This window comes from Jaculus jaculus, chromosome X (genome assembly GCF_020740685.1).
Source record: "Jaculus jaculus isolate mJacJac1 chromosome X, mJacJac1.mat.Y.cur, whole genome shotgun sequence".
Classification (NCBI taxonomy): domain Eukaryota; kingdom Metazoa; phylum Chordata; class Mammalia; order Rodentia; family Dipodidae; genus Jaculus; species Jaculus jaculus.
In genome coordinates, this window is record NC_059125.1 from 9,542,553 (window position 1) to 9,567,569 (window position 25,017).

General features: G+C 38.8%; 2 protein-coding genes across 3 annotated transcripts in view; one reads left to right on the forward strand and one right to left on the reverse strand.

The window, feature by feature from the left end:
- The window catches only part of Ace2 (angiotensin converting enzyme 2), a 57,680-nt gene extending 53,331 nt beyond the window's left edge, over window positions 1-4,349 (forward strand). For both annotated transcript variants that reach the window (XM_004671466.3, XM_045140273.1), the window contains 2 exons: window positions 967-1,161; window positions 3,480-4,349. In XM_004671466.3, coding sequence (XP_004671523.1) covers window positions 967-1,161; window positions 3,480-3,588 — 304 coding nt within the window. In that variant the 3' untranslated portion in view covers window positions 3,589-4,349. The remainder of the gene's footprint in view (window positions 1-966; window positions 1,162-3,479) is intronic.
- Window positions 4,350-9,961: 5,612 nt separating this feature from the next.
- The window catches only part of Bmx (BMX non-receptor tyrosine kinase), a 60,277-nt gene continuing 45,221 nt past the window's right edge, over window positions 9,962-25,017 (reverse strand). Inside the window, exons 14-20 of the mRNA XM_045140692.1 lie at window positions 24,566-24,640; window positions 23,388-23,559; window positions 19,047-19,263; window positions 17,423-17,487; window positions 16,309-16,427; window positions 14,479-14,636; window positions 9,962-10,254 (exon numbers count right to left, since the gene is read on the reverse strand). Coding sequence (XP_044996627.1) covers window positions 10,180-10,254; window positions 14,479-14,636; window positions 16,309-16,427; window positions 17,423-17,487; window positions 19,047-19,263; window positions 23,388-23,559; window positions 24,566-24,640 — 881 coding nt within the window. The 3' untranslated portion in view covers window positions 9,962-10,179. The remainder of the gene's footprint in view (window positions 10,255-14,478; window positions 14,637-16,308; window positions 16,428-17,422; window positions 17,488-19,046; window positions 19,264-23,387; window positions 23,560-24,565; window positions 24,641-25,017) is intronic.

Sequence of the window (25,017 nt, forward strand, 5' to 3'; positions counted from 1 at the left end):
TGGATTACTTGGGCTGGAGAGATGGCTTAGCGGTTAAGCGCTTGCCTGTGATGCCTAAGGACCCCGGTTCGAGGCTCGGTTCCCCAGGTCCCACGTTAGCCAGATGCACACGGGGGTGCACTCGTCTGGAGTTCGTTTGCAAAGGCTGGTAGCCCTGGCCCGCCCATTCTCTCTCTCTCTCTCTCTCTCTCTCTCTCTCTCTCTCTCTCTCTCTCTCTCTGCCTCGTTCTCTGTCTGTTGCTCTCAAATTTTAAATGGATTACTAATGAGGATAAGGATATTGGTAGACAATTCATGGTATAAGAAATAAAAGATCCATAATTGTCAAAACTTTATATGTTTTCACTGGGCCAATCGATTTTGATTTTGTTATTTTAGGGATATATATATATATATATATATATATATATATATATATATATATATATATATATATATATGCAGAGCCTGGCTAGGTAGCCCTAAATGGCCCAGATCTCTCTATATAGTGCAAAAAGACCTGAAATTTACAGGAATCTTCTCCACTTTACCTCCTCAGTGCTGAGATTATAAGCATGTACCATCACATCCAACTCTAAGGCACACATTCATTTTTTGTTGTTTTTTATTATGAACTTTACTGTATGAATAAATCATGTGTTGGTTTTTATCCCTCGTATTATACTCTTATATTCCCTCTTCCCCACCCCCAAACCACTAAGGATCCTCAGTGGGGTTGTTGGTGTTCACCATGAGTTTATGAATGTGTCAGTCTCTGGACTGGGGGTGACTATGCCTCCTGATACTCCTTCCTACCCTGTTGTTCTTACATCTTTCCACTCACTCTTCCACACTGCTCTCTGAGTAAGGTGTACATTCTTACAATAAGCCTTGTCAAGTACTTTTGGGAACCATGATATAAAGAATAATTACACAAAATTTTATTTGGTTTAACTGTTCTCTTTATTGTTTTGCTTTTTCAAATAGAATGTCCCGGGGCCGTATCAATGATGCTTTCCGCTTGGATGATAATACCTTGGAGTTTCTGGGGATTTACCCAACACTTGGGACCCCTTACCAGCCTCCTGTCACCATTTGGCTGATTGTTTTTGGAGTTGTGATGGGAATGGTAGTGCTTGGCTTGGTTATTCTGATTATTACTGGGATCAAAGGTCGAAAGAAGTAAGTGCTCTTTCTTTTTTTAAAAAATATATTATTTATGAGAGAGAGAGAGAGAGAGAGAATAGTCACCCCAGGGCCTTTAGCCACTGTAAACCAACTCCAAATGCATGCATCCCCTTGAGCATCTGCCTTACGTGGGTCCTGGGGAATCGAATTGGGGTCCTTTGGCTTTGTAGGCAAACACCTTAACCACTAAGCCATCTCTCCAGCCCTGTTCTTTCTTAAGAAAAAAAATTTTTAAGCAGAAATTAGGAAATTATTAATTAGAAAATTTTAGTAAATGCATAATGTATAAGCCAACTATTTATTGGGCAATTTGCAACAAACTCTACTAATGCATCTTTAGAAATTTTACAGATGTCATTGGCATGTCACCTTCTTCTTTTTTTTTGAGGTAGGGTCCCATTCTGGTCCAGGCTGACCTGTAAATCATTATGTAGTCTGAGGGTGGCCTTGAACTCATGGCAATTCTCCTACCTCTGCCTCCCTAGTGCTAGGATTAAAGGCATGTGCCACCAGGCCCGGCTTATGTCACTTTCTGAATAAGCCCACACAGTAAATGTCTGCCTAATGTTTGTTAGCCTTCTGTGATAAACTCCATCCTATCCCTCCTGCAAAGAGGCAGTATAAGCTCATCAGGGGTGGGCTAATTAGATGGTCCTCACTGATAAATCTTGTTTAATCTCTAGAGAATGGATTGGTAATAGGTTTGAACTGTACTGTCAGTCAAGAATGAGCTCTGAGATTTGCTTGATGCCTTCAGTCTTCCTTGGGTAGCTCAAGGTATCATTTTAGTTCATGGTCAGGTATGTTGTAATTTGAATTAAAAATCAAAGTTGATTGAGGATTTTAGTCATGAATGACCTGATTTTTAGTCTTGTTTTACTACTAGATTTTTCCTCCTGGCTTTGAGAAATAACTGACTTTGTTGGGCTTTTAAAATGGATTATTAATGTTTGATAGTGTTTAATACAATTCTGTATACTTTTTAAAATTTTTTTAATTTTTTTTAGCATTTTCCATGATTATAAAAAAATCCCATGTTAATTCCCTCCCTCCCCCCACACTTTTTCCTTTGAAATTCCATTCTCCATCATATTACCTCCCCATAAAAATCATTGTACTTACATATATACAATAGCAACCTATTAAGTACCCTCCTCCCTTCCTTTCTCTTCCCTTTATGTCTCCTTTTTAACTTACTGGCCAATTCTGTATACATTTTATGCTGTTTACAAAATGCTCTCAATTGAATCTCTACATGTATTCATCTATTTTAATCAGTTTTCTTTAATGTAGAGACTTTCAATTCCACCAAATATCTTCATTAAAAAATCAGATAGGTGCCAGGCGTGGTGGTGCACACCTTTAATCCCAGCACTTGGGAGGCAGAATTAGGAGGATTGCCATGAGATCTAGGTCACCCTGAGACTCCATAGTGAAGTCTAGGTCAGCCTGAGCTAGACTGAGACCCTACCTCGAAAAAACAACAACAAAAAATCAGATAGGTAACATACTCATGTATGGTTGAAATTTTTAAAAATACAAAAGTCTCTTTGCTTCCAAGTTTTCTTCCTAAATAATCAAAGTGGTCAGGTTTTTTTTTTTTTTGGATGTATATCTTACATACTGTTTTAAAGTACATGTGAACTATGTATTGCAAATTTTTATTTATCATTTTGTATGCTTTAGCAGTTTTCCCAGATTAGTTGCACAAAGAGCTTCTCCCTTTTCTGGCAAACTAATTTTCCATTTTATGGAACTATGTTGATACTTTTATAAACCCATCCTCTACCAGTGGACTCATGTTGTAATCAAATGTTTGTACCTATTTAAAAAAAAAGGTATAACACCAAGGCATGGTGGCACACACCTTTAATCCCAGCACTTGGGAGGCAGAGTTAGGAGGATTGCTGTGAGTTCAAAGCCACCCTGAGACTACATAATGAATTCCAGGTCTGCCTGGACTAGAGTGAAACCCTACCTTGAAAAACAAAACAAAACAAAACAAACAGAAAGGTGCAATGGTTTAATATAAATAATTTGCTGTGTGTGATAATCTAGCTGTAAAATAAATCCTGGCAGTGCAAAAGCTGGATTAATATCAATGTGGACTTCTAATTTTAATCAATATTGCCAAATTGTCTCCAGTAGACATAGAATGAATACTTATAACCCTAGTTTATGAATGTTCCTGTTTTCTCAACTCAGCATTTTTTAGCACAGGGTACCATCAAACGCTTTGATCTTTATCAGTCTGGTCAGTGAAGTGTCTTTCTAACATCACTGTATTGAGGTGACTTTGTTTTACTTAACAGGAAAAATCAAACAAAGAGAGAAGAAAACCCTTATGCCTCTGTGGACATCAGTAAAGGAGAAAGTAATGCAGGATTCGAAAACAGTGATGATGCTCAGACTTCATTTTAGAAAAATCTTTTTCCTCCTGAGGTGATTTTACTGTATATAAATGTTAACTCCATGGCACAAAAATATGAAATTATAAATATGTTATTAAATATCAAAACTATGTTTCTTGTTCAGGAAAAGCTGTCCAAAGAAAATATGGCTGAGAAGTGGGTATTTTCACTGACATTGCTTTCAGTATTTATTTATACTTTAGGACTTCATACCTCTTCTGTTTATTAGTGCCTATATTTTACTTTAGTAATATAAGGAAAGTATATCTTTGGCTTCACATGCTGGGCAGGGAGGATGAAAATGGGAACAACTGTTGAGTGACTAGTTGGAAGAAAAAAGGATGTATCTTGGGATCAAGGGTTGGACTATACAGAATCTGCATTCTAACCTTAGTGTACAGAATGAAGAATGCCATGCTTCCTTAAAAAATTACATTAACTTAATTCAAGTAGTATAGTAATTTGCCCAAAGTAATGTTTGTCATGTACCATGCTTTCTTTGGGGTGGTAGGTCCAAGACAAAAAAGAGAAGACAGGTGAGAGATCACACAGATCAGCATTTCCTTGACAACACAAAAGCAGCACAGCAAACTTGATGAGCCCCCAGAGCATGCTTGATTTCTACCCACTGTTAAGTGAGCAGAAATTTCAATTTAATATACACCATGTGAAGCTGGTACCCAATCTCTAGAATCCTGTGTATACTCTCAGAGGGTCTAAGCAGTAATGAACAAAAAGCAGACCTCAATAAATGCTTCTTAGATTTATACACTCTTGTGGTCTTTGGCATACTTACTTATGTGCTAGGGTTCCCATCCATTATTTCTGCTTTTCACTCCATGAACAAAAATACTATCTGACTGTCTGGGACCTTTGCCCTCTCAAATGTCGTGGGATGTTTCCTAAATTCTCGAGTTACTTTATTAGACAAAGAAATTATAAAATAAGTTCACAAATGCTTTCATATTGTATGTATTATTATCAGCTTAAGAATAAAACTTAGCCTACTTCTAAGCACAGCAATATTACATACTTGAAGATTGATTAGAAGTGTATTAAATAACCAATACATACTCTATTCAGTAATTCACGCTATATGTAGGCAAGCATAATATTTGAGTGACTTTGTACTTAATAAATTTGATGTGAACTTGGTAATGGTGCGTCATTTATCCAAAATGGGGGAAGGACTTACAAAACCAGTCTGATTTAATTTAAGGTTCTTTGATATCTTCACTTTTACATGATTCTCTGGTAGAAAAGATAGAATTGTTTGTCTTTGCATGAGATGCATGCCCCTCCAATCAAGCTTCCATATCACCATTTGCTTCACCATATTGCCATTCATTAGACCCACAGTTTAGGGAAACCTACAACTGCATTTTCTCCTTATTTGTGCTCTCAATGACACTACTTTTTCTTTTGTCTTGCACATGCCCTATCTTCTTGAATGCATCATGGAAATCTTCTGCCAGAGTACTGTCATCTAAACATTCCTTTAAATTCTCTTCATGAAGTTCCCAATTCTTTTCTTGGTTCATCACATGCAAAAATAACCTGATAATAACCAATTCATTACCTAACGTTTTCTAAAGAGCCTGTAGGTACCAGTTACCTTCTTGTTCCTGGGACAGAACAGCTGATGGAAGGAAAGGGTTTCTTTTGGCTTACAGGTTTGAGGCAAAGCTTCATCATAGCAGGGGAAGTTTTGCAAGAGCAAATAGCCAGGTGGAAGGAAGTAGTCTCAGTACTGGACTTGGAGCTGGCCTGTATTACTCAAAAACAAGTCCCCAGCGATACACCCCCATCAGCAAGGCTCCACCTCTCAAAGGCCCAGCAACTCTCCTGAATTACTGCTATGAGCCTGTTGGTAACATTTTATTCAAACCACCACACACTCCATTCATGATAAAGGAACCATATGGGTCAGGATAGATGGCTTAGCTTGTAAGGCATTAGCCTGAAAAACCAAAGGATCCCAGTTCAATTATCCAGAACCCACAGAAGCCAGATGCACAAGAGGATGCATGCATCTGGAGTTTGTTTTCAGTGGCTGGAGGCCCTGGCATGCCTATTCCCTCTTTCCCTCCCCATGTCCCTCTTTCTGTCTCTCAAATAAATAAATATATTTAATAAAAGGAACCATGGGAACCTGACACAATTTTTAGCTATCACATAGAAATCAGAAAAAGCCACACATTCCCCTAAGTGAATGTAGGAGTTTTTCCCAGCTGAGTGAGTCCTCACTTTACCTATCAAGTGAAGCTTGTTGTCCTCTGGTGAAACAGTATTCTCTGAGAGGATGAAGACTCTACAAAGTGTGTGCTGTGCCTGGAAATAGGACTGGAGCTGACAAACTATGACCTATGGTCCAAATCCTGCCCTCCACCTGGTTTATTGTTTTTTTGTTTTTGTTTTTGTTTCTGTTTTTTTTTTTTTTTTTTTTTTTGTATGGCCTTGAGTTCAGAATGAGTGTTGGGGTTAGGTAAAGTACTTGCTGGACAAATATATGGATCTGAATTTGGATTCCCAGAACCCTCATAAAAGTGAAGCATGGTGACACATGCTTCTAATCTCACTGCTTGTGTGTGTGTGTATGTGGGTGGGTGGGGGGTAGAGATAAGGAATGACTAAGACTCACTAGCAAGCTAGGCTAGTCAACTCAATGAGTTTTAGGTTTAGCATGAAACCTTGTCTCAAAAAATACAGTGGGGAGTCATTGAGAAAGATGCCTGATATCAATTTCTGGCCTTCACATATATGTGTATACACCTGCATGCCTGCCTTCACACACATACACATGCATATACACATGCACACATAACACACACAGACACAACCATGCAAAAAAGAAAATAAAACAATGGGATAGGTTTTGTATTTTTTACTGGTTGGGAAAAAGTAGAATAATATTTCATGATACATGACAATGATATGAAGTTTTAATTTAATTGTCCAGAAACCAAGCTTTATTGGCATACAGCTACACCCATTCATTTTCATGATATTTAGAACTGTTTTGTGCAATAATACAGAAATGGGCAGTTGACATAGATAAGGTATGGCCTACAAAGCCTTTTACAAGCAAAAATTGCTGTGGCTATCAGAAAGCAAGGATTAAAGAATATTACATATTTGACCACTGTAGAGCTCAGAAGTCCAAGAAACATTTGTTTGTGGAATGTGAAGCTATTTGCTGCTGAGCGTTTCTCTCCTAGGAATTTACTTATTTCTTATGGAGTGGGGTTAATAGAAGAAGTCATCAGGCCAGAAAGGGCAGGCACTATTTTCCTTTTCCCTGATGTCTCTCAATGACTTATTCTTCATTATTTGAAAAATCCACCTGTTCCCTATGTAGGTAAAATGAGGCCTTAAGTTAAATCTCTCTTTATATCCATTCCAAGTCAGAATCAAAGTTGAGAAAGTCAATATTCCATATCTACTGTGGTGGGAACTTTAATTAATCTAATTAACTCAATCATATATGATAGGCATTTTGCTAGATCCTTTTGGCTTTGTGTTTGACCTTTGGCAGATCAGAGAGGACTCAACAAGATAGTTGGATTCCACCTAGTATATGCTTTATCTGAAGTTGTTCTCCAACTTGTCATTTGAAAGTTTTTTTTTAAAATATTTTTATTGACAACCTCCATACATGTGGACAATCACCATGATCATAATTTTCTCCCATAACCCTCCCCTTTCCCCTTCTTTATTCATCCTCCACTGAATCCCTTCTTCACCTTCCAAGGCTCAGGGTTCATTGTGGAAGAGGTGGTGGAAAGAATGTAAGAGCCAAAGGAAGGGTAGGACTCCTTACAACGTGCTCCTCCAGACACAAAATGGCCTGGGTATCTATGACCTCACAGTGCCTGACACTACCTACATAAGACCATCATAATAGGAGGAAAAGATCATGACATCAAAATAAAAGAGAGATTGATTGAGAGGGGGAGGGGATATGACGGAGTGTGGCATTTCAAAGGGGAAAGTACAGGGAGGGAGGGAATTACCATGGAATATTGTTTATAATCATGGAAGTTGTTAATTATATAAAAAAGTTTTCTGATCACATAGTCTTCCCTTTTCTTCACTCCCAGAGGGTATAGGTAGAATCCTAGTTTGAAATTATAACAATTGTATCAATTGGCACAACTAGACTTATTTTCTGATAAATTTCTAGAAGTACCTTAAATTCTTGTTTGACTTGGTATTTGGAACCAGGCTTCTAGGCAAGGCTTTAGCTTCTTTTTATAGGAAACAATCTATATTGTTAGAAGTTTTGGAAAAAAAAGTAAGTTAATCCAGGCATGGTGGTGCATGCCTTTAATCCCAGCACTCGGGAGGCAGAGGTAGGAGGATTGCCGTAAGTTCAAGGCCACCCTAAGACTCCATAGTGAATTCCAGGTCAGCCTCGGCTAGAGTGAGACCCTACCTCAAAAACAAAACAAACAATATATATATATATATATATATATATATATATATATATATATATATATAAAATTACTTTTGTTATAATGCAGTTTGTTTTGAAAGATCAAATATGCAAAAATAAAGACATTAAAGGAAACAATTTCAAGGGTGAGCTCAGAGAAATGATAACAATTTACGTTAGAAGTACCTGTGGGTCATCTGTCTGGAGAGAGAGAGAGAGAGAGAAAGAGAGAGAGAGAGAGAGAGAGAGAGAGAGAGAGAGAAAGAGAGAGAGAGAGAGAGAGAGAGAGAGAAAACTGATTCTACCACTAACCTGTATCACTTTTTACTTCTTTTCCCTTGAAAAGGAAGGAAAGAATGTGACACCCACCAAATACTAAATAAATAAATGAATATATTAAGTTCCCTAGTGGTTATTTTAAAAATAACATTTCATTATATATTGAGGTTTATAAAACCTGTTAAAAATAGAAGATCATCATCATGTCAATTCTCTGCTGAAATATAAGATTTGCCATTAAATGTCAGGCAACAAATATGCAAGAGAGAGATTTGAGCTAGGTATGAAAAAGGATAATATCGCTTAGGGAGATTATCCTATGTCTGAGACACAATAATAGAGCTTAACTGGAGTATCTTTTTGTTATAATGGTACCTTCCACATAACCTTTCTCTCTTGTGTTTTGACTTTGTAGAAAATACAATGAAATATTCAAAAAAGAGAAAACCTTGAGTTCAGCAGCAAGCTGTGAAGGAAGGCATTCCCAGGAGCCATCTAAAGTGAAAATCCCTTTCATAATAGTCACAAGAAGATAAAATAGTATTTCTGTATCTTTGTGTTAAGATGGAAGACAGAAATAGAAATGTCACCTGTCTATTAAATGAGCTGGAAACCCACAGCCCCAAACTTAAGGATTTAAAATGATTAGAGAGAAACAACATCTTTAATTCTAAAAATATGACTAAAGTCTTACCAAGTTATCATCGATAATTGTGAAAGTTAAGGCTAGGGGGAAAAACATCAAATGTACCTGAACATCTTTAAAAATATGCTCTATGTGAAACAGATGTAGCATTGTTTAACAATAATGAACTTCAGTTTTTTTTAAATTAACTTTTATTTATTTGAGAGTGACAGATAGAGAGAGAAAGAGGGAGAGAGAGAGAGAGAGAAAGAGAGAGGGAGGGAGAGGAAGGGAGGGGGAATGGACATGCCAGGGCCTTCAGCCACTGCAAACAAACTCCAGATGCATGCGCCCTCTTGTGCATCTTGCTTACGTGGGTCGTCCTGGGGAATCAAACCTTGAACTGAGGTCCTTAGACTTCAAGGCAAGTACTTAACCACTAAACCATCACTCCAGCTCTGAACTTCAGTTTTATATTGGGGTATATGTTTGAATCTGGAGATCAGATGACAATTATAGCATTTGGATTGAGTTGTGAGCCATATAGGGAGGTGCCCTAGGACAGGTCAGCAAGATTAGGTGTTTGAAAAAAATGTAAACTCACAGGCTTCTTTCATACTTCCTTCATCAGAATTTCTAAGGTGGTTCCTATGAATCTATATTTTCATAAATTCTCCACTGATTCTCATATATGTTAGAGTCTGAGACCATTTCCATATGAAAACAAATGTACACATTTCATTACTTCATAGTATGTTTAATTATCATGCTAGTGCCAATAGAAAAGTGTAAGCAGGCAACAAATTTTCAATTCTGCTCAATCTTTACACATGCTACACACCCTACTTAAAAAAAACAATTATTTTTGAAGCAGGATCTCACTCTAGCCCAGGCTGACTTTTAACTCACTCTGTAACAAGGCTAGCCTTAAACTCATGGTGATCACCCTATCTTAGTTTCCCAAGTTCTGGAATGAAAGGAATGTGCCACCATGCTAGGCCTAAATTGTAATCTGAAAATGTACTTTGACTCTAGGCTTGGAAGTGTTATAGTAAAAGCAGCAAAAACAAAATTACTAATTCAATTTAAATTTCAAAGAGATTTCCTGTTTCCTACATTGTTCATTTCTACATAATATGACAAAGAATATATAAACATTATTAAGAACTAGCTAAATTATATTGTATCTTGCTACTTCTCTTAAAAGAACGAGTGTTGGCGAATGTTTGCATTTATTCCAATCAGCATTCCTCATTTCTTCAAGGCTTGTCTTTTTCCAGAAGTGGTTCAATGGAAGATAAGAGTTGCTGAAATGTGGGTCGCTTTTCTGGAAGCTAAATACAGGAAAAAGCCAATGTTTCAGATAATGAAAATGATAATTGAGAAGAACAATATGCTAAATATTTATGTATCAGTCCTAACGCTAGTGGATTTTGAAATGTGGAAACACTCTACACATTTCTGCTAAGATGAGGAGCAAGGCAAGGACGCCTGCCATACTCACCACTCTTAACATCATGCTGAAGTTACTAATCAATGCAATCAGAAAGCCAACACAAGCCTCAAGAGTTGGAAGAGGAAAAGGAGCAGGAAAATTATTTTTATTTGCACAGGACATAATTGTATGCCTGGAAAATCCAAGAGGATCAACGATAAAGGATTTCATTTGGAAAGCAGGATATAAAATAGCAAAATGAACAGCCTCCATGTATCCCTACAGTAACCACTTAGATGATATCATAGATGAGAAAACACCATTTATAGTAGCAAAAACATCAAAATAAAGTACTTAAAAATGAGGAAAACCTTAAAACACTGCTAAAACAAACAAACAAATAAAACTTGAACATATATGAAGCAAAACATCCTTTGTCCTAGACTAGGACATGTCAGCATCATAATGATGTCAATCCCAAATTAGAATATAACGAAGCTGGGCGTGGTGGCACAGGCCTTTAATCCCAGAATTTGGGAGGCAGAGGTAGGAGGATCACTGTGAGTTAGAGGCCACCCTAAGGCTACATAGTTAATTACAGTTGGCCTGGACTAGAGTGAGTCCCTACCTTGAAAAACATACACACACACACACACACACACACACACACACACACACTAACAAGCATGGTGTGGTGGCACATGCCTTTAAGCCCAGCACTCAGGAGGCAGAGGTAGCAGGTTTGCCATGAGTTCAAGGCCACCTTGAGACTCCATATTGAATTCCAGGTCAGCCTAGGCTACAACGAGACTCTACCTTGAAAAAAAGAATATATATATATACTCACAATATCAAAGATATGATTTTTCTCGAAGCTAAATTATTTCACAGATTTAAAAATATGCAAATAGGTATGAAGGTATAAAGAAAGTAAATCTAAATCATGGAGGTACTAGCCAGCCTAATATTAAAAGCATGTTATAGAATAACATATGTGTTCTATAATAATATCTATAATTAGAATAGTGTAGTACTAGCACATGAATAGATTGACAAAACAATAGAAAAGGAAATCCTGGAATATACCCAAATGCATATGAAAATGTAGAATAATAATAAGGTGACATTCCACCACCATTAAGGTAGCCTCTCATCTCTGCTGACCTGGTGGTATTTTAGTAAACAGTGTTTCCAACAATTGGATAAACATTTAAAATACAATGTCTGGGACATATTCCATACTGTACACCATAGCAACACAAATCAGATCCAAGATCAAAGAAATAATGAAACCAAAAAAGTACTGCAGGACAATCAGGGAGAATTCCGTTGTAATTTGGGTGTACAAAAGCCTACCTATGGACAGGTTCAATGAGAGACCCTGTCTTGAAGATATGGATGATGTTTTTGAAGATAATATCCAAGATTGTTCTCTGGCCTCCACATGAGCGAGCACATGCTTGCATGCATACACACACACACACACACACACGCACACACACACACACACATGTGCAACCCTCATACATGCACACACATATATATGCACATGCATATGAACAAGAAGTAAAGAAAGGAATCAAGAAAACACATAGACATCCATTTGCTGAAACCAATGAAAGTTTGAATGTGCTGGTGTGGTGGCATGTGCCTTTAATCCCAGCACTCGGGAGGCAGAGGTAGGAGGATCGCCAAGAGTTCGAGGCCACCCTGAGACTACATAGTGAATTCCAGATCAACCCGGGCTAGAGTGAGACCCTACCTCGGAAAACAAACAAACAAAAATTTTGAATGTTAGTCTAATCTGTTTATAGATTTTAAAAAGTTGTATAGTAAAATATGAAACTGGGGTGATTCAAAATTTATGTCTCTTCTCTCTAGGCAGAACCTTGAAATGAGTACCATTTCTTCACACACCCATCTTCATGGGCTGTGGTGCAATTCATACAATTTTGAGGGTCACCTGTAGAAAGCAGAACCCCTGACCCTATTGATGGTTCAGTCATACTCCCAGAACTAGAGCAGGGAGGCCCAGGGTAGTTTTCCTTCATCTGACAGGAGATTGCTCTAAATCATCCTGCTTGTGGGTTGATCTCCAGCAGGTCTCTCCTCAGACTGTATCTGACTCTTAACCATGGTCTGAAAATCTTATCCTTACTTTTAGGATAGAAAAGGGTAGGCAAAACTCATACACTATTCCAAGTGCCATAGTGGCCCACATTCCAGGCAACTATTTAAGGGTACATGATAAAATATTGTTATGTGATGCACTCAGTAACTCTTGCCAAGTGGGACTACAGGCTCCAATACAAGAGATTATGGTCTATTTAAATTATATGTACCAATTTACTTCTAGCTCTCCAAGCATAGTGCAAAAGACACTCACTGTGTAGCAGGCATTGTTGTAAGTAGTCAATGGTATAGAGTGACTGAATCCACACGGTAATCCAATGAGGTAAGTAATCAAGGCAGGATTCAGTTCAGATCTTTTGGCTCCAGAGTCCACATGCTTAACCACTATAGCAATTTATTTTTTTCTAGTGAACGAATGAATCAGTGAATGTGGCAGTAGGCCCCTTTGTCATGAGTAAGTAGCATATAAATAATAGTTATGACTCTTAATGTTCTGAAAACCTTTATATTTCCTGTTACTGCTCAAAAGTCTTCAAAGGCTCCTCATTGTCTATAAAAATTCTTCTTCAGCTAACAGAATCTGGGTCACACACACTCTTCCAAATACATTTTCAGCCTGCTTCCTGATGCCACACCTTTGCTTGTGCTGTCCTCCTTTGGACATTCTTTGACACCATTTCCAGTCGCATACCCAGGGAGGTTTGCAGAGATTTCCTGATTTGGCTCAGATACCAATACATTTAGAAATCTGCTCTCTTTCATCAGAACTCTTCTTATTACTTTCTGTCTTTATTATTTGGGTGTGTAATTATAAGCTTCTTGGTTTCATCAGTCATACTGAGTTTTGTGTATGTGTGTGAAGATTTTGAGTTCAGTGGGAGAAGAAGTAGAGTCCATTCTCATTAGTCCCATTACTTCTCCAAATAGACATTTTGCAAATGAATTGTTTCAACGTTAGACCCATGTTTGCCTCACAATTCAAGGAGAGACATGATAGGACCATGTTCTTTATGTATTCTCTATGTGTGGCCAGATATTTATGCCATATTTTTTGTGTGACATGTGTATGTGGTGTGTGATGTATACATGTGAGTATACAGATGAATATGTCCTGTGTGCACATGTCAGGAAGCCACAGGGGAACACTAGGAATCCTCCCCTTTCACTCATCCCTGTGTTTCCTTGAAAAGGAGTTTCTCACTGAGCCAGGAGCTTCTGCTTTTGGTCAGACCGGCTGATCAACAACCTCCAGTAATTCTCCAGCCTCTGCTTCCCACAGGACTGGGGTTACAGGCATGTGTGGTCATGTCCAGCTCTTTACAAGGGTGCTGAGGAAATTAAATTTAAGGCAAAGCAGACCCTCTTGCTGGAATAGCAAGCATTCTTACCTACTGAGTCATCTTATCAGCTACCTGTCATTCTTTTTTTTTTTTTTTGAGGTAGGGTCTCACTCTGGTCCAAGCTGACCTGGAATTAACTATGTAGTTTCAGGGTGGCCTTAAACTCATGGCAATCCTCCTACCTCTGCCTCCCAAGTGCTGGGATTAAAGCATATGCCACTATGCCTGGCCCCTGTCATACATTTTGACTTAAGGAGACACTTTATAGTTTATTAAGTATAGGGATCTGGTAACAATCAGCTTGCTTCCTCCTAGCTGTGTGACCTTAGTAAGTCACTTAACCTTTCGAGTCTTCTTTTTCCTCTTTTGTCCCTTTTTGTGATGATGATACTACCTATCTCGTAGTGTGCTGAGTTAATATTTATAAAGTTCTTACAACAGTGCCAGACAGAAGTCATTTGGTAAATTATTGACACCTGGCTTATTTGATTTGGATTGCAACCATTTGAGGGAAGGGACCCAGGGCCATTTTCATCTTCTTTGAAGCATCTGCTTTCCCTCATCCTTGCTGATGCACACCCATTCACTCCAACCTCCCATATACTTGGGACACCTTCCGCATTGCTGAGCCCAAAGTAGGGTGTACTTGCCTCATGCCAGCAGCTGTACATGATCTGGTAGGTGGTATCCGATGCCAGTTGTGGCCGGTAGAGTCTGTGGCCCTGGGAGACCTTCACAACCACTTGGGAATTGTCATATAAGTCATAGGGCTGCTTCCCCAGACTGAACACTTCCCACATCAGGATCCCTGTACCACATCCAGAGACAGTCAGTAAACATAAAAGAAAGAGGAAATAGTTATTTTTAAAAATTGTTTGACAGAAAAAAATAAGTGGTTAGGTGCTAGAGAGATGGTTCAGTGGTTAAATGCACTCATTTTCAAAGCCTGATGGCCCTTATTTAATTCCACTGTACCCACATTAAGCCAGATGCACAAAGTGGAACATGTGTCTGAAATTCATTTGCAGTGTCAGGAGGTCCTGGAGTCCTGGAGTGCCCACACACTCTCTCTGTCTACCTCTTTCTGTCTCTCTCAAAAATATTTTGAAAAAGAAAATAAATGGTTAACCAAAAATTTCCTTTTTTGAGTGGTTTGAGTTTTATGTTCTAAGACAAATTGAAATATTTCCCAGTCATATTTAGTATGGGTGGCGTGGAAAGTTAAGAGGAGTGCCTAGTGAGAAGCTTCACAGTCATGGGGATGTGCTGTAGAAGAGGATGCTGAGACCTTAGATTCTCTTTTTACTGTCTCTTTTGCTTCCTGGCCATGAAATGTACAGCTTTGTTCCACTGCATCCTCTGTAACATAACATGCTACCAAAGACCTAAAGGCAATGGACCTGGTCATAGATTGGAATCTCCAACACTATGACCCAAAGGAAATGATGTCTTTCTAAGTTAGTTATGACAGGTTCTGGCTATCATGATGGCTAACACAGAGCTAAAGAAAGTGCTTAGACATGTCTGCTCCTTGTAGCAGTGCCCAAAGAATTTGTCCATTTGGAAGATAATGCTTATCACAACTATTTTCATGCTAAAAATTAATGATTTCACTTTATACCCGTCAATTTTTTTTTGGATTTCAAGAAATATTACTTAACTTTTTTTTTCAATTTTATTTATCTGAGAGAGAGAGAGAGAAAGAGAATGGGTGAGCCTGGTTCTCCAGTTACTACAAATGAACTCCAGATACATGCACCACCTTGTGTATTTGGCTTACGTAGATGCTGGGGAATTCAACCAGCGTCCTTAGGCTTTTCAGGCAAATGCCTTAACTGGTGAGCCATCTCTCCAGTCCTTCTGACTTAACTTTTAATTTTTCTTTTAAAAAACTGTTTATCCAGGCATGGTGGCGCACACCTTTAATCCTAGCACTCAGGAGACAGAGGTAGGAGGATCATTGTGAATTTGAGGCCACCCTGATACTACACAGTGAATTCCAGGTCAGCCTCAGCTACAGTGAAACCCTACCTTGAAAAACCAAAAATAAAAAGAAAAATAATAAAATAAAACAGTTTAAAATCAGGAGTGGAGATGTACACTTGTACTCTTGGTTTTGGAGCTAAGGAGCCAGCATAATCATGAGTTTGAGACTAGCCTGAGTTATATACCCAAGATTGTCTTAATAAATAATACCTAAAAAGCCAGTCTGAAGTCTTCATTGGAAAATCCCCTATATCCTTTGATATTGTGGGACAATGCTAGCAGGATGTAAATTACATAATGTGACAAAAACTTAACTAACACCTAACCCAAGAAAGTGAGTTGTTCCTTTCAACCTGTTGTTTGTTGTGGACCATATGCATATTTTTGTAAATGCTCAAGATCCCTTTTCAAGTGGATGTTGCTGCCTTTGTGGTTTCCTTTTGTGAAAGCCAGCTTATGAAATAGGCTCTGGCGATGTGTGGTCACTTCCTTACCAAAGGCCCAGACGTCTGACTTGCTGCTGTATTTGAAGTAATGAAACACCTCTGGAGCTGACCATTTGACAGGAAACTTTGTTCCTACTGAACTGACATACTGGTCATCAAGAACATACCTGTAGGAAAAACATTGACATAGATAGTATACTATATGGTTGTGCAAGATGGCAAGACTTCTGCTGGCTCTCCTTGCCTCTGCAGCTGGACAGGCTGATGAAGGACATAAAGCCATTAAGAGTCATAGTTGAATGCCTTTGTTTTCTGGATCCTCCTTTTCTCTTCTTCTCTCTTCAATCTTCTTTCTTCCCTTCCCTCCCCTTCCCTTCTATCTCTTCTCTTTCCTCCTCCTCCCCTTCCTTTTCTCTTTTATTTTTCTTTTTAAGACAAGGTTTCATGTAGCCCAGACTGGCCTCAAATTCTCTATGTAGCTGATGATGATCTTGAACTCCTGACCCTTCTGCCTCCATCTCCCAAGTGCTGGAATTATGCACATGAGTCACCATGACTGGCTCTTGGCTTTCTTTTTAATGCATCAGTTTAGCTACAGGTAGCTTATGGTTTGCAAGCATATAGAAAATATAACTTTGAAAATAGCAGAACTTGAATGCAAAATGTTTGGTAAATATTTAAAAAACACAAAAATTTAAAAATAAAAATAATTCAGAATTCTACCCCCCCCAAATATGTTGTAATTCTATTACTCAAAATACACTTTTGTTTATACTTTCTGGTCTTTTTTTCTCTATTTGTAACTTGAACAGAACTGGGTTTCTATTGTACTGAGATTCACTTTTATTTTTCTTTTAATATCAGATCATGAGCTTTTTTTTCAGATTGTTAATGTTCTATGGCAGTGTCAAATTTAATGGCTGAATAGTATCCACTCTTATGGGCTAACATAATTCACTTAACTGAGCAAACTGTTTCCAGTTCTCTGCTATTATAAATAATGATGACCAGTATCATTTGGATAATGAATAATGAAAATTGTTGAAATGAAACTCTTGAATAAGATTGATATGAATACCACATACCAGAATGTGTTAAAGAGTACTATGGTAATTTGCAATAACAGAAAAGAAAAAGCTGTTTGGGGAGATTACTAGCTTACCTTGTCATTCCAAAGTCTGAGACTTTCACAGAGAGATCACTATCTACCAAGCAATTTCGAGCAGCCTTGGAAAGAAAAACAAAACCTTCAAATAGTAAAAGTGACCAAGCATCTGCTGATATTGTTCAGACATGTTCGTCACCAGAATTCTCAGTAAAATCCAACATATCCTATAACTACCTCGATGGCTCTGAACTTGTCTTTTTGTCCTTTGCATGTGTGCAATGTAGAAGTCAGAGGTCAGATAGAAACCTTGAGTGTCATTGTTAGAAACACCTTCCATGTTTTATGAGACAGGGTCTCTCATTGGCTTGGAGCTCATCAAGACTACACTCGCTGACCAGCAAACCCTAGGGCTTTTCCTGTCTCTGTCTCCCAGTGCTGGGATAACAGGCACTTGCTACCATGCATGGCTTCTGGAGATCAAACCCAGGTCCTCATGCTTGTGAGACAAGTGCTATACTGACTGAGTTAATCTCCTCAACCCTAAAGTATGATACTTTGAATGTAGAAACTCAGAATTCTGAGGGAGCAAAAACGTCTAGCACTGGCTTGGAAGGCAAGCATGTTGCCTGAAGGTTTTATGGAATGCACTGGTCAAGTGTGCATGGCATGTCTGCTGTTCAGACAAGCAAATCACTAAAGATAAATCCCAGTAAATACCAAACACAACACTCCAAAGTTCTACCCCTCCCTAAACACACACACAGAGATTCCCTTTCTCTTTTTTGTATTTTTTCCTTATTGTATGAAACAATTGCTTTTATCTTTTAGAGACAGACAGGGAGAAAGAGAGAGAGAGAGAGAGAGAGAGAGAGAGAGAGAGAGAGAGAGAGGGAGAGAGAGAGGGAATTATTGCACCAGGACCTCAGCTACTGCAATTGAACTCCAGATGCTTACACCATGTAGTAGGCATGTGCAACCTTACCCTTGCCTCACCTTTGTGCATCTGGCTTACGTGGGATCTGGGCATTTGAACACGGGTCCTTAGGCTTCACAGGCAAGCACCTTTACTGCTAAGCCATCTCTCCAGCCCCAAACAACTGTTTTAGAACTAAGCCCTTATCATAGTAAAGGTCCACTTCAGCTTTAAGATTTTGAAACACTGAATTGGTCCAAGTCTTTCCTTTCCTTCTGTTCTTCACATCATGACACATCTAGCTATGCAGAGCCTGATGATCTGTTTTCCTCTTACTGTTATTTGTATACTTCAAATTTTAAAAATTTATTTATTTGAGAGAGATAGAGAGAGGGAGAATGGGCATGCCAGGGCCTTCAGCCACTGCAAACGAACTACAGATGCATGTGCCCCCTTGTGCATCTGGCTAACGTAGGTCCTGGGGAATTGAGCCTCAAACCGGGGTCCTTAGGCTTCACAGGCTATCGCTTAACCACTAAGCCATCTCTCCAGCCCTACTTCAAATATTTTATTCTAAAAATTTTAATTTTTCTTGTAAGTGCCATGTGCTCACACAAGTCAAGTCACATGTGTGCAAAGTAAAAGTGAAGGTGCTCTCCTTGCTGGTCCTTTCCAAGCCCCCATCCTCAGAGGTGAGAAGTATGAAAGGTAAGTACCATGGACCACTTCCTTGCCTTTGTTTAAGATATCAATGGCTTGCCTTACCAAGTCCCGATGTATAAATTGGTGGCTTTCCAAGAAGGCCATGCCTTCACAGACATCATAGCACATTTCTAAGAGCTGTGAGGGTTCTAGTCCTTTCCCGTGATTCTTCAAGTAATTAAGCAAGCAACCGTTGGTTATATATTCAGTCACGATGTATATTGGATACTTCTTTGAACACACTCCATAGAATTTAACCAGCTTGGGATGGCTAAGTTTCCTGAAAAGAACAGAGTTATAAAGTTGATTATGTATCACTCCATTTTCCCAATGCCCTGAGAAAGGACTAACCAATTTTCAGATTATTTGTTTTATGTTATTTTAAAATTTATTTATTTATTTGTTTGGGCCTCTTGCTGCTGCACACAAACTCCACACACATGCACCACTTTATTTATTTATTTATTTGCATCTGACTTTATATGAGTACTTAGCAATTGAACTCTGGCTAGGCCGTCAGACTTTGCAAGCAAGCATCTTTAACTGCCAAGACATCACCCCAGTCTATGTTTTGCTTGTTTTAATTGAGCCCTTTGACTTGAACAGAGGAAGAGAACAGTCAATTTAGGATCTTGGGTGTGGATCATAATAACCTATGAAACAAACAAAAAAATTGCTGGCATTGACAAGTCCAGCAGTAATCTCTCAGTTTGTGGGTGTTGTACTAACCTTTTCTACAAAGAAACAAAAAAAAAGTCATGACATGAAGGGTCTAGGTACAATGAAAGTAGTCATTTTAGAGAAGTGAGGCTAGACTTGGCATAATATATCTTTTTTTCCTCTCCCTTCTCTGTCTCTCTGTCTTTTTCTCTCCTTTTTCCTCTCTCTCCTTCCCATTCTCTTGACTGGGTCTTGCCAGGTAGCTCAGGCTGGTCTGGAATTCATGATTGTCTTGCTTCAGCCTCCTGAGTGGCTGGGATTACAGGTAATAATGCAACATGCTCAGCTTGTTACATTACTTTGAAAACAATAAATTTACAAAATAGTAACATAGCACTTCTGGTAGGTTATCATGGTATGGCTGTTTACTATTTATAAGCTCATCAGCTTGTATTTCTGTGATTTGTGTTTTTTTTTTTTTCTATTTTCAGGCTGGTCCTGTTGGGTTTTGTTTTGTTATACTTTGTTTTGTTTTGCTAGAGGGTCTCCCTCTAGTCCAGGCTGTCCTAGAACTCATTCTGTTGCCCAGGCTGGCTTTAAATTCATGGCAATCCTTCTGCATCAGCCTCCTGAGAATTAAAAGTAGAGGTATGAGTTACCATGTCAGGCTCTACAGGATGAGTCGTTAGTGTTGAAAAGTAGAAAGAAAATTAAAACTATGTCAACTTTTTCCCTGTAGGGACATGGCTTATGAAATTACTCAAGGTGATGAGCTCAGTTGTGTGTCATTCAAAAGTACCTACATGGCACCTAGCACTACTCCCTTCAACAGGCAGCCTTATGGTAGGACAAACGCCACCCACCCAACAAAATTTGAGTAAACTCAGCCACTGCCAAGGTAGCTCATCATGTCAGTTTGACCACTTCATTTAGGATTTAACATTTTCTCACTGTGGTACACTTTGACATGTTGCTCTTTTAGGTGGTTTTGTTAATGCTATTTTTATTATGTGGGTATGTGTGCAGATGCATGCAGCCCATGTGCGTACATGAGGAGCTTGGAGAAGAATGTTGGGTGTCCTCTCATTGCTCTTCTGCTTTATTTTCTTAAGATAGAATCTTTTTCTGAACCCCATACTGCCATATATATATATTTTTTGTTGTTGTTGTTAGACTGGACAGCAGGGTAGCCTAGAAATTCTCTTGTCTCCACCTTCCCTCATCACTGGGGTTTCAGGTATGTATGGCTATGCTCTGCTTTTTACATGGGTGCTATGGGTCAAACTCAGGTCTTCATGTTTTACAAAAGTAAGTGCTCTTACCTGTTGAGCCATTTGGACTAGTTGTGTTAATGTTGTTTTAAGATTTATAATTGCTAGCTCTAAAATGACAAAACATGCTTTAATACTATACTAGGATACAAGAGTTATACCATATGTCTGAAAATGTTTCTGTCATACAAAAGGAGGACACAAAGGGACCCTTCTTTTGTCTTATGACAGTCAAGTTGTCAAGAACAGAACCAGCTATATAATTTACAGATTCCAGTGAAAAAATGAAAATATAAGAATCTTTCTTTTAAAAATTTCTTTGACCACCCTGAGATTACATAGTGAATTCCAGGTCTGCCTGGGCTAGAGTGAGACCCTACCAAAAAAAAAAAAATACGTTGAGTTGCTGGGGAGATGACTTCATGGATAAAGTCCTTGTCATGCAATCATGAGAACACCAGTTTGGATCTCTAGATCCCTCTGTCAAAGTCAGAAGTGGCAACTTTTTTTTTTTTCTGAACAGGTGGTGAGTGCCTGCAACCCTAGGGCAGAGAGTAGGATTCTTTAAGGCTTGCTGGCTAGCTAATGTAGCTGAATTGTTGAATTATAGGTTCAGCAAGATATACTGTTTCAAAAAATGAGGTGGAGAGTGACTGAAGAAGGCACTCAATATTGACCTATGGTTTTCACATGTCTGCACACACATGTGCCTGTGCACCTTTCCATATATACACATGTCTCCATACATGCAAACATACCACACACAAATGCACCAACATTATTTTGAGCAGGATATGGTGGTTCATGCCTGTAATACCAGAACTCAGGAGGCTGAAACAAGAGGATCTTTGTGAGTCAAGATCAGCTTTGGCTACATACTGAGCTCAAGGCCATCCTGGGATACAGAGTGAGACCTTGTCTCAAAAATAAAATTTTATTTTGTGATAATGCAAGCAGAGCATTAAAGTGAGCATAAAGTCCTTGTAACTGCTGGAGGTCCTTACTAATGGGTATTGACATGCCTATGAAGCCAACCCCAGCCAAAGCTACATTGGCACAACACCTCTACTTCCAAGCAGTTCTGCAATTGTGGGAAAAGTGATTGTTTTGACTTCCTGTCTTCTTTTACTTTGAAAGGAAGTACTAAGGAAATGGACATGCACTATCTGCCTAGATTTTCTTTTCTGCTTTGCCACTTTCATACTACCTTGGTGTTATCTAAATGTAATTTAACATTTAACATTAGTTAACATTTCTGATTCAGTTTACTATAAACCAAAGATTACAATGTTACATTCTTCATAATGCTAGATTTTATGAGAAATCATTGAGTTAGTTAATGTTTATAAAGTGCTTGGAGAAATGGGTCTACACACCATATAGATGAACAGTGCTTTCGTTCTGCAGTAGGATAGGATTTATGATTTCAACTGTCACTGACCAAAGCCCTACCCTGCGAGAACACTTTCTCTTCCACTCTAGTAGATTCGGAAGAAAAGGAAACAATTATGCAGGTTTTCCAGGGACAGAAAAGTATCCATGGATGCAGGACTTTAGCTACTAAAACTACAAAAGTTTCAGGAGAACCTGGATGGCTGGTTACCTTACAAAGTCTAATTATTCAGTTGATAAGACGGTGAATTATATAGAAGAGAGAGAGGAATGTAGGGAGAGACAGAGGAAAGGAGAGGAAAGGGATAAACTGAAACTCATTAGGAAGAAAATCATAATCAGCTGAGGAAGGAGTAAGGTTAAAAAAAAAAAACAAATTGGATTGAAGGGAGCAACAAAGAAAAGGTTATTGTTGGCAGAGCATTACTTTTGAGTATTGCCTTGGTCCTGGGTCACAGTTACCTTCTGTCCTTCATTCCACCATACACCTCTCTACAGTGCAAAGTGGCCACAGTGCCAAGAACTTTCTCCTGTATAGAGCCTAGGCATCCCTTTTTCAGCCACTTTTGGGATACTAGGACCCCGGAAACTTGTAACATCTTGTCCTGAGACCTCTTGCAGGACTTCTGCAGACCACTCTTTGGTCTTTCCCTTCAAGGGTGAATCATGTTATCCCAACCAATTTCATTAGTTAATCCACTGCTGTTTGTGGAAGACTTGTAATGTGGATATAGAATGCTGTAGTGGCATAGATTTCTTAAGGCCCTTCATGGTGTGGGACAAAGCAGTAGGGAAGAGAAAGGTCAAAGGCAGAATTTGGATGTCCAAAGGCTAGAGGCGGGTTTATCTGTATAGTAAGAAGTATTCTGAATTCAAACTTGGCTTTGAAGTTTACTATGAAGGTGTGCTTGTCAAGTTAGGACCATAGCATTGGTTTTATGAAAAATTTTCTTAGATCAATTTATGACTTCTAAATATTCACAGTGAGGACATGCTCCAGGCATTGAAAATGTTAGAGAGGGACAGAATGGCAATGCACTCCCATGGTGAGATCAAATAGCTTTCTTTAAGAGAAACTTACATCATGATCTGGGCCTCCTGAAAGAATTCATCTTCTGACATGGCACCCTCTTTGATCATCTTAACAGCAACATCATACTGCCCCTTCCACTTGCCCAGTTGGACCACCCCAAACTGGCCACTTCCCAGCTCCTTCAACAGGGAAATCTCTTCTCTTTTCAGCTCCCAGATTCCTAACAAGGTAAGGCAGACACATTTGAGATTGAGCATAGAAAACTTTGGAGTGAAAAAAATTCTAAAGTGATTTCTTCTCCAATAAGATTTTTACACCAATAATATGAATAATAAGCCATTTTCTTTTAGGTTAAAAAGATTTCATCATCATTAAACAGCACCACAAGTAACCTGTTCTTAAAGAAGCTGTAGTTATTGACAAGAAGACTCAGAGCAAAACACTTCTGCTAACCAGAGGTGTCTTGGAGAGTCAATGTCAAAATGTGATTGATGCCTTAATGTTGAGAAAACAGTGGTAAATTTTCTTATTCAATAAAGTCAGTTGTGATCTAGGTAGATGTTATTGTCCTAAACACACAAAGCTGAACACTGGCTCCAAATATGAGCAGACACAGACCTCAGGAAAGAGAAATGACAGGCAATGGGTGCTAGAGGCTGATGATGGCATCTGCTATGAGGAAACATTTGACAGTTATTTTGGTAATGCTAACGATATCATCGATTTAGGTGTGGGTAGATTTTTTTTAATACAATGATTAGAACTGGGGAGATGACTTAAAGACCGGAATTGAGACCTAGTTCTCACATAAAATGTCAGGTGTGGTAGTGAAAACCTGTAATCCCACTACTCGACAGGTGGAGATAGGGGGTCCCTGGGGCTCACTTGCTAATTCATCTAGTTAAATTGGAGAGCTTTAGGTTTAGTGAAAGACATTGGCTCAAAGAATTAGGTGGAAAGAGACCAAGGAAGATTTCCCCCGCAACATCAATATGTGTCCTCTACATATATGCACATGTGTATACCCACAGACATATAAACATATACACACGTGCATGCGCATCACACAAAAGAAAATGAATACATGTATTAGGGCTAAATCACTCCCTGGTGCAATGTGAACATCCACCTCCTTCCTGTCATCTATCCTTTCATCAGGTAACCATGTATATTTAAACCCCAGATGGAGATAAATGGTGTTTAAGAGCCGAAGGGTGTATCCGTACCACTTCCCAGGGACACAGAGACTGGGACCTTGTTGGCCTTGGTAGACACAGGATGGCGGAGCCTTGTGATCATGCCTGCAAAGGAAGTGGCATCACATGATTAAATCATTGCATTTTTAGCATCTCATGCTACATAGCACTGGTTGTGATGCAGCAAGAGAATCTATTCTGAGTATATTCATTCAGTAGCTGTATTTCCTGGCTTGACAACTCATTCATTAGCTTAATGAGAAGCAAACACTAAAAGAGTGAATCACTTTCTGTAATTAAAAAAAAATTCTAGGCCTGTAAAGATGGCTTCATGGTTAAAGATAATTGCAAAGCCTGCTGGCCCAGCTTCAACTGCAAGTGAATCATATAAGCAGCATATGCATCCGGCTTCATTTGCAGTGGCAAAAGGTCCTGATGTGCCCAAAGTATGTGCATACTTGCATGCACGCACACACACAAGT